Here is a 10,498-nt window from a genome sequence, read left to right as displayed (position 1 = left end):
ATATATATATATATATACACACACACACATATATCACCATCATCATCATAATGTCCACTTTTCCATACTCCATGGTTTGAATGAAATTTGTTGTGGTGGATTTTCTAAATCTAGATGCCTTTCTATCACCAACTTTCACCTGTTTCCCAGCAAGGTAAAATTTCTCTATGGCTAGACATGTTTTCACTGAAGATTGGAAATGAAGGACACAGCTTGCATGATAGTGACACTACCACAGAGTTATGTGATCTTCACAATGGACTTAGCTGACAACTAGATCCATCCTATACATAGCAACAATGATTTCACAAAACTCCAGAAGTCACAGTGACTTGGATATTAGATAAGTGTATCCAAAATATTTTTGTGCTTGGCACATATCTCACTGGCCTGGCTGACATCACTTCCTTGCCTAGAGGGCTTATCTCAAATTCCTTTCCTTGCCAGTAGCACTTCCAAGTTTCTAGAAGTTATCTGTAGTCCTTGGGCTGAAAGTCATCTACATTAGACTGGCACCTTCATTCACGTTGACACCAAGAACTTCTTCAAGGATGTTGCCATCTTTCCCTACAATTAGTTCTCTGGAGAAATGCTAATGTGGAATTTCCAGTAGGTACATTGCCTGACTGGTAGAGATTCGTGAGCACCTGACAATATTTCACATATCAGACACAACATTTCACATATTGCTCAACCACATCTGCTCACTGTTCTGAAATCGCTATACATGATGCAACCTCAGCACAGTACTGAGCTCTGGGTACCATCTGACTAGTGAAACATGTCTTTTTCCACAACAACTCTAAGAATAGAGACGGCAAGCTGATCATGTGAAAACTAGAGTAAGGTATGACAGTTAGGAGGCAATGTGTGTGTGTGATACCTCTATCTGACCTTTCTAGGGATAGCTTCTTCAGTCCATCTCAAGGTGAGAGAGTTGACCCTGCTTGTAAAATCGTCCTAGTTCCTGTCCACTTGAGGCACTAGTGTAGCTAAGTGGAGGCAGTTGGGCGGCCCTTTGGGATCTGCTGTAGGCAATATGTGTTTTTTGTGGAGTCTGGGGGTAGCAAACTGAAGGGCCACTCCAGGCAGCACACACTCTAGCTATGCTAGTGTTTGGAAGTCTGGTCTGAACCAGATTCCAACTAACATAATAGGTTCATTAGTCCTGTACCCAGCTACACTATCCACCAGTATGGAATTCCCTTCCCAGGTGTTGGGCTGCAAGCAGTTGTAGAAGTATACAGAAACTGTGCTTAAATCATATCCTTTTTTTCTTAACAAAATCAAAAAAAAATTAAAAAAAACTAAAGTTCAAATGAGTAAGTGGTTGAAAGTGCATCTAGTCATAAAATTACCTGCTCTAGTAATATCTAAATATTCCAAATATTTGTATGCATGTGTGAATATATACATATATAAATACACACACACATACATATATATATGTGTGTGTATATATATATATATATATATATATATATATATATATATATACAAACACACACACATATATAGACATACACACACACATATACATATGTATACATATAAGCATAAATACATATATATCTACATATATATATGCATATATATGTATACATACATATATGTACATGTATATATATATATATACATACGTGTACATATATATATACACATGTATATGTATATATATATACATACATGCATGTATATCTATATATACATACATGTACATATATATATATATATATATATATATATATATACAAGTATATATATATTTATACACATACATGTACATATATATACATACATGTACACACACATATATATATGTACACACACACACACACATAAATACATATATATATATACATATACAAACATACACTCACATATACATATATATGTACACGTATATAATGAAATACGTATGATTACTAAATTATAACACTTTAATTTAGTGTAGAAAGATAAAATATCAGATAATGAAAATGTCAATCAAGAATGGTAACAGAATCTAGATTAGGGACAAACATTTAACAAATAGAATCTGGCGTCAGAAGAAAAAGTGGAATGGAAAGAAACGGAAGACAGTAGAAACGAGAACGATATAAATTAAACCGAACGAGATGAAAAGAATGCCGAAAAGAAAGAGAATTAGAGAAGGGGTTGAGAGTAGCGAGTGTAAAAGATGCATTATTCCAGTTTGCAACTGGATGTAACGGAGGCGTTAAGGAACAGAAGTGTATTCAATTTCATATAATCGTGTAGCCGGCAAATGTTAGCTGTCATTACATATATACCTATTTATGTTTACAAAAACATTTGTTTTATGCTAATTGTGTGTATAAAAATTGATATACATATTTTGACTGGGCACTAGGCCAATTTTTATAGGGGAAGATGTAGTCATTTTTAATCAATGTTATAAGTAGCGCTGGTTTGTTGAAGCTCGAGTAGAGTAGAAGACATTATCGTCACTGATACATTTTAGACTCAGTACAGAGAATTATCCAACTTAACCAGCCTGGTGTCCTGGCTGCTCTCCTTCATCTCTACTTGTCCGTGTGTATAAATATTACTCAAGTCTGTTATAGTATAAACGCCATTCTACAGTCATTCTTGTTATTTTCTCAATGAAACTTTTCTCTGGCGAGAATATTTGTAGATACTAGTTAGTAGATATTAGTGAGTCACTTAAGTTTGTCTAGTTGTTCTTTTTATTATTACTATTATTAATAATAATATGGTTAAGTCGAACATGCAAGAAAAATTAAAAACAAAAAAATCCTTCATAATTTATAGGCCATCAATTAACAATTTAGATGAAGGAAAGGAACAGATAAAAATACATGGATGTGACATTAGCAGTAATACGGTCTTAAGTTGCTAATGAAAAACAAAAACATATTACTATGTAATGAAAAAAAATGGAAATAAATTTGAAGAGTATAAAATAAGTTGCCAGGCGAACGACATCGACTGTCAGTCCGAGATACGCCATTTACACTAGTTGGAGGAGGGGAGGCGTGTCTGTTGAATGAGAGGCGGATTTAATAAGAGTCACATGATGTGCCAATCACAAATACAGCTAAAGTTACGACTTAAATTCTTGTCTTACCGGGGGAAAGTTCAGTGTTCTCCGTCATTGATCGGAGAATAAAGTAGAAAGAAAAGAAAAGTGGCTGTTTTTTTTACTAACAACACCAGCAGAACATTTCTGCGTGCATTTGAAGCTTTGGAGTCTAACCTGTTTCGTAATTTTAGTTGATTTCAGCTCCTAACTAAAAAAAAATTATCGGGCCAGCATCACAGCCCTGATATAAGCGCCATTCACATATACACACACACACAGCTACACAAAATGGCGGCTACGGAAGATCCGTTTGCGTGCATGAGCGCCCAAGAATTGAAATATCTCACTGTAGATCGCAATCGTCTAACAGACCCTTCGGCACAATCACAATGGGCTGCCAAACGAATGGTATGGGTACCTCACGACTCTCATGGCTTCATTGCCGGCTGTGTAGTAGAAGAAAAAGGCGACGAAGTTGTCGTCGAAGTCGAAGAAACTGGCAAGCGGACAACATTTCACAGAGATGACATACAAAAAGCAAACCCCCCTAAATTCAATAAAGTTGAGGATATGGCAGAACTTACTTGTTTAAATGAAGCTTCAGTACTTCATAATCTGAAAGATCGTTACTATTCTGGCCTGATTTATGTAAGTAATATTTCCATATCTTTCGATAAGGAGGGGGTGAAAAAAAAAAAAACTAAAATGGTGTTTTAAGTTTTGTTAGTCGAGATGTGATAAGTGTTAAATATGCGGGCCGTTCATAACAAAGTCATAAACTGGTATTTTAAAATTATATAAATCAGTAGATGTTGTAAAATCATTGTCTTCGTTGAAATAGAACCCGCCTTCTTTACCTTTAGGTGTTTCAATTAGTCATATGCACATAACTTTCTAAGGAAAAATAGACGAAGATGCACCAATATTAATTATAAAATGCATTAAAATTTGTTTTTTTCCCCCCTTTGTATATAGCTTTATTAGTGTCACAGTCGGATTTTTGTGCTTTGAGTTGTATTAAAAAGTGACAATCGAATTGCATTAGGTCAAGCACACCCATATTCACCTAGCAACTTAGATCTTTAAAATATCAATTTCTTTCTTAACACTACCAGGTCCTACTCTAAACACTTTCATTTAGTACTCTTTTTTTTTCACCGGTGACTATAGTTGCTGTTTTCTCAAATATTTGTTCCTCGATGTGTGTGTGTATGTATATATGTGTGTGTGTGTGTATGTATGTGTGTGTGTATGTATGTGTTTGTGTATGTATATTTATGTGTGTATGTATGTGTATATATATATATATATGTGTGTGTGTGTGTGTGTATGTATGTGTATATATATATATATGTGTGTGTGTGTGTGTATATATATATATATATATACGTGTACGTATGTGTGTGTGTGTATATATATATATATATGTACGTGTACGTATGTGTGTGTATATATATATGTGTGTTTGTGTATATATATGTGTGCGTGTATGTATGTATATATATATATATATATATATATGTATATTTACACACTAGTGTAATATGTATTTGCATGTGTTCATATATAGATCTACACATACAGTTGGGTGTGAGTGTATGTATGGTGTGCAATACTCCACACAAATATATTTACATATACACACACATACAGACTGTTTTTAAGTATTGTCATTTTGTTTCTTGACAGTCATTGTCATCTTGAAAACAATTTCATTATAGAAATATATATATATATATAATGTGTGTTTACCGCCCACATTTTTCTGGATAATTTTATCATAATCTGAAAAAAAAAAAAAAAAATCATACCCGACCCACCTCATTCTATTTTTTTCCCTCTAATATTCTTAATTAAAATATCATTCCTTCTTAGACATTATGTAATTCAAATTTCCTCTGATCGCCTTTATTTTTTTAACTGTTCATCAACTCGTCTCTTGATCGTTCTGTGACAATCTTTTAATATATATATATATATATGTCTGGATTCATTGTTTATATATTTGATAGACGTCTAAGTCTATTTCTCTCTCTCTCTCTCTCGACAAAAATACAGTCACTGCGAGATGTGTCATCAAACACACACTTCCCGCACCCTTTTAATATTTCCTTTTCTCTTTGTCAACATTGTTGACTAGATTTACCGTCTCTGAGGAAAAAGCAGACAATAACTTCCATTCGTTTTATATGTTCACGTCTGTTTGGCATGTGGCTTTGCTGTTACTCTAAACTTTAAATTAGCATTTAAAATTTCTCGTGTATACTCTCGAGAATCTGCCAAGATTCTATTTTATCAATGGGAAAGGTGTAGGCCGATGCTGTTTCACGGAGGAGTTTGCTAGCTGCCTTTGTACTTTGGCAAATTTCGACTTCTGACATCTACATCGTTTGTCTGTGTGTTGTGTTTGTATCTATCTCTTTCTCATTCTTTTTCTCCCTTTTTCATTTCGCTCTCTCATTTTTTTTCTCTCTCTCTCCCTGTCATATATTTTGAATGATTGATATACATGCATATATTCACATGTATATCTATGCACACACACATGAAAGGGATGTGTGTGTGTATTTACATAGTTATATATAAGTATATAGCTTCGTCTCCAGGTATACCTATAAAGATACAGAGGATGAGGTATGTATATATGTATATATTTATGTATGTGTATATATAATATATTCATACACATATTCATAAAGGGACATACATAGGCTTTTAGAAAATGTCACAAGGTAGACAGAAATTCCCTTTACTGTAGTGAAGGCAATCCACTTAGAAAAGCAGTAATTCTAATTAAAAATTGACACTGTGGAGGGTATATTTAATCCTGGTAGTGCAACAAAACACACCCAGCTCATGCTGTAAAGTGGTTGGTCGCAGGAAGAGGACATCCGGCCTGTAAAACAGTGCCATACCTATGTAATGCTCCAACTTGATAACTCCTAATTGCAAATACCATACCAATATTCAACCTAGTTGTACATAGTAAGGTGGTAGTGAGCTGGAAATACTCGGCCATGTGCAAGAACTCTTTTAACAAGAACCGAGCTGAAGTACATTCTTCTACAAGAAAATTTTAAGCATCAACCCTTTGACTGTAGAACATATTTTTTTTATCAGGTAAAAGAAAAAAAAAAATCAAATCAAATCAGACAAACAAAAGTCTTAGAACTGCTACTATTGCAGTAGACAGTTGTATGGTCAAAAATGGCCATTAAAGGGAATTCTCTTTCTGAGGGAAGGGTAGATTCTAAGATGCTTGTGTATGAACTGCAATGCTTCATGGTTGTGAGATGTGGGCAACGAATACAGAAGTTGGAAAGAAACAAAGCAAGCACGATCTCCTGGTTGTGTTATGTGAGTGTGCATGTTATAATGAGGCACAGAGGAAAACAAGATATAAGAGGAATTAACCGTTGTGTGCAAGAGAGATGACTGTCACTTTACCCATCTGTTATCATCCATATGCATGTATATTGAGTATGGATGATGTCTGTTGGATCAAGAAGTGCCGGGAGATCCATGTGGAGGGGACCAGTACAATAGGAAGACCTTCAAAAACATGAGCAGAAATTATGAAAGCTGATCTCTGAATGTTGAACCTCATAAAGAAGATGTGAAAGAATGTTGCAGAGACCTGTCCAATCCATGCAAGTATGGAAAAATGGTCTTATGGTGATGATATTTGTGTTTGTGTATGTCCATTTTCCAGGCTGACATGGGTTGGATGATTCAGCAAGATCTGATGTATCAGAGTATTGCATTGTGCTTTAATGACTCAGTTTTGGCATGGTTTTTATGGTTGGATGCTTTCATTAGAGTTTTTGTGGCCATGGTTTTGGACCAGCTGCACATTTTGCCTGTCCATATGCAGGATATTTTCACAATATACTCCTTGTGTGGATGGCAGTTGGCTCACAGTGAGCTCATCCATTGTTTGACAGGTCTTGTTTTTAGTCCTGCAAGGCAAGTCAGGTGGGGACGCTGGTTTAGTTATTGACCACCCAATTATGAAACGGGTAGTATTGGGTTCATAGTACCAGTAACAGGATGTTCTTGACCTGACCTGATAAATGCCAAAACAGTTTTACTTTGGTATGTATTAGGTTTGGAGATGAAAAAGAAATCAAGAGTGTTTAGAATATCATCTCAATAGGTGGGGGGGCTGAAACAAGTTAATGAAGAGAGATGAGGAGTGCAACAGATTTAGCTTTGGCACTGGCAGCACACTTGTAGGATAAGTGAGAGAGCCATGAGGAGTTGTGAGTGTTAGAACAGGAACAATAACTTCAGTGCAAGAGGAGATATGTTGGAAGAAATTATTGGTGGTTTAAGGACTTAGGAGTCTATAAAGTTGGTGGAGTGAAGGAAGTAGTTTGATCCAAACAACTAAAAGTGGGTGACCAAAAGTATTCTTTTGAGGCTTCTTCTTCCACATTAAAATATAGAGCCTAAAGTCCCTCAAGTGGTTCATTCATAGTTGTGCTTGAAGCTGTTTTTGCCTAAAGCTGTAAATGGCAAAAAGCAAGGTGCACAGTTTCTGGTAAAACTCAATCTGCAAGGACACTATCTGAACCATAACAATTTCTTTATGCATCATACAGCCCTCAAGCTATTCTACCATGCGAACAGTAGCCAATCCATTTGGGTCCCTTATCAAAAGGATTTCTACCAGTTTTCCAGAATCTTCCCTTCCACTTCACAACAATAATGGCTCATGAACACTGTTGAAAAAGCCTCCATATTCACTATTTGCTTTGCGTCCAACCACACACTTAACACACTTGGCAAATTTCCAATTCTATCCCCTTCCATCCTTCAAGGACCCCTACCTTGCATGCACATGCCAAGTGTGAAAATACCTTTTAGTACTACTTTCAAACTAACAAGGCTGAGCCAGACCCTAATTTCACTGAGTTCTTCAATTTTTCTTTCTCTACAAGAATCTTTGGAAACACTAGTGTATCTTTTTCCTGGGAAAGGTGACCCCTTTAACCCTGCCAGCTATTGCTCTATCACATTCACTTGTAATATCTCCCAGCCGTTGCAACATCATCCAACACTTTGAATCTATCTCCCCACTTTGATGGCCACCAGTATGGTTTCTGTTAGGCCATATTCACTGGTGACCTACTCTCCTTTGTCACCCATCGGTAGACTTTTACTTTGGAGAAATTTGCTGATCATAATGTTGACCCTTGATATCATCAAAACTTCTGACTATATCTGGCATGTGAATCTCCTGCTGAAACGGCCTATCTAGGGATTCCACTCTTCCCTCATCTCTTGGATAGGTAGCTTCCTATTAAATTGCACTATTCACACATGCTTTTTCTGTTCACTTTCTATCAACTCTGGTGTACCCTTGGGTTCAGTTTTATCCCTCACTCTTTTCCATGCAACAATACACTCTCTTTCACAGAAGACACTACCTTTGCTTTCCTACCTAACATTCTTCAATCATTTATTATCCACTCATAACCTCTAAATCTACAGGATCAAACCAACACTGACACCATGAACAGAGACTTCAGAAGTATCCCCCAATGGGAATAGGCAAGTCTTGTCTCTTTCAACAAAACCGCACCAATACTACTCAAGTCAAGAAAATACCACCAGACCACTCTCTTCTTAATCATGAGCAGCACTCAGAGCTCTCAAAATTGTTCCAGTTGTTGCGTCCCACTACTACTAAGGATGTTTCTTTTGGGAGAGCACGTCCTTAGCATATTTAGGACTGCTTCTTTTCTTTGGGGCAGGAAGACTTCATCCCCCTACAATTATCATAGGAGAGGCACACAATGGAGTATTGCTCTTACATCTGGGATGACATCTTAAACCATGTTTAGAAAAGGGTCACTTGTCTGATCGGCATGAAACCACTTACAGACCCCAACCTCTGATCCACTGACACACTGTCTTCTCTCTCTGCCTTTTCTATCACTTCTATAATGGCCTCTACTCATAGGAGCTGGATGGTTCATATTCCTCCACTCAAGTATTCTCCTATTCATCTCTCCTCTTATCTTTGTGTCCATGCCTCCAGGTCTTACACTAATCACTATGCACAGTCCTTCCTTACCTGAACACTGGCCCTCAATAACTCCTTGCCCATACTTTTCCTGCAGGCTTTGACATACAGAGGCTTAATAGGAACATTCATGGCATCAGCTTCATTGCCTTTTCAGATCCAGCAATTAAAAATATAAATTTATGTACAAATATAGGTGTGTGTGTGTGCGCACGCGTGCATGTGTATAGATGCAGTATATTTGAATGGTTTAGAAGTTTGCTTTGCAACCATGAGATCCTGGGTTCACTCTCATTTGTGACATCTCTGGCAAATGTCACTTTCTACAGCCTTGGGCTGATTCCTACTTTGTGAGTGAAACTGAATAGATAGAAATTGTATAGAAACCTATTGGAGGGATTGTAATTCAAAGGTTTGGTCTTGTGTCATGCTGTCTCTGCTTGAAAATTATACCAGAGATATTCATATTTGTTAAATGCTTACAGCTACTTATAAGTTAATTTAATGAGCAGGTGAACTATTTGATTAAACAACCAAATTCTCACCACTGAAACGAGTAGTCCATCCATCTGTTTATGGGTGGATGTGTGTGTGTAATATATAAGGTGAAGCATGTTCACATTTTGTGTATATGTATAAACATGTATGCATTCACACACACATGTATATGCATATGTATTTGCATATATACTCATAAAGCCAAGGCTGCATCTTTGGTCTCTTTCATAGCCTCTCATCTCTGTAATATTACATATCTATCGCACACCCCTCTTATCACTGACCTGTCTATAATCTATGTCACTGTCACCTTTGTCTAACGCTTTTGCTTTTAACACGTTTGTCTCTAGCTCTCCTGTTCCTATTGCTCATCTCTTGATGACTGTCACTGTACTATGGTACTGATGTGAGTGAGAATAGCAGTAGATCTCTTCGGTTCAAATATATTTCTTCTAGTGTAACTAAGATTCCCAGGGACCCATCTGTCCCTCTCTCCAGTGCTCCAGCCTCTCTCTCATCATTATCCCTAATGTATCACCATCTTAAGGGACTCCATCAGATAAATATACGTCTGATACTCTCCTACCCTCCCTTCCATTGGCGATTTAGTATCGACAGCCATCATTCACTCGCTATTTATTCATTCTTGCTATCCATTCACTCTCTCGCCCCTATCTTCTCTACTACTGAGGCCCCGATAAAATGCACCCAGTACACTCTGCGAAATGGTTTGGCGTTAGGAAGGACACCCAGCCGTAGAAATCGAACCAAAAATGAAACTTGTAGCAAGATGTACTCTTCTAGGAAAGTTGCAATGAACTGTCCATCACATCCAGCATGGAAGCGGAAGTAAAACCACGACAACGACTGTGTGTGTGTGTGTGTGTGTGTATATATATATATAT

The 10,498-nt window shown here is 36.8% G+C and overlaps 1 protein-coding gene across 6 annotated transcripts in view; it reads left to right on the top strand.

Annotated features, from left to right (window-relative positions):
- The first annotated feature begins 3,064 nt into the window (after positions 1 to 3,064).
- The window catches only part of LOC106880451 (myosin heavy chain, non-muscle), a 135,185-nt gene continuing 127,751 nt past the window's right edge, over positions 3,065 to 10,498 (top strand). For all 6 annotated transcript variants that reach the window (XM_052978583.1, XM_052978582.1, XM_052978579.1 and 3 more), the window contains exon 1: positions 3,065 to 3,712. In XM_052978583.1, the coding sequence (XP_052834543.1) occupies positions 3,353 to 3,712 (360 nt within the window). In that variant the 5' untranslated portion in view covers positions 3,065 to 3,352. The remainder of the gene's footprint in view (positions 3,713 to 10,498) is intronic.

Source organism: Octopus bimaculoides, chromosome 2 (assembly GCF_001194135.2).
Source record: "Octopus bimaculoides isolate UCB-OBI-ISO-001 chromosome 2, ASM119413v2, whole genome shotgun sequence".
Lineage (NCBI taxonomy): Eukaryota > Metazoa > Mollusca > Cephalopoda > Octopoda > Octopodidae > Octopus > Octopus bimaculoides.
Note: the sequence above shows the minus strand (reverse complement) of the source record. Positions and strands in the feature narration are given on the sequence as shown.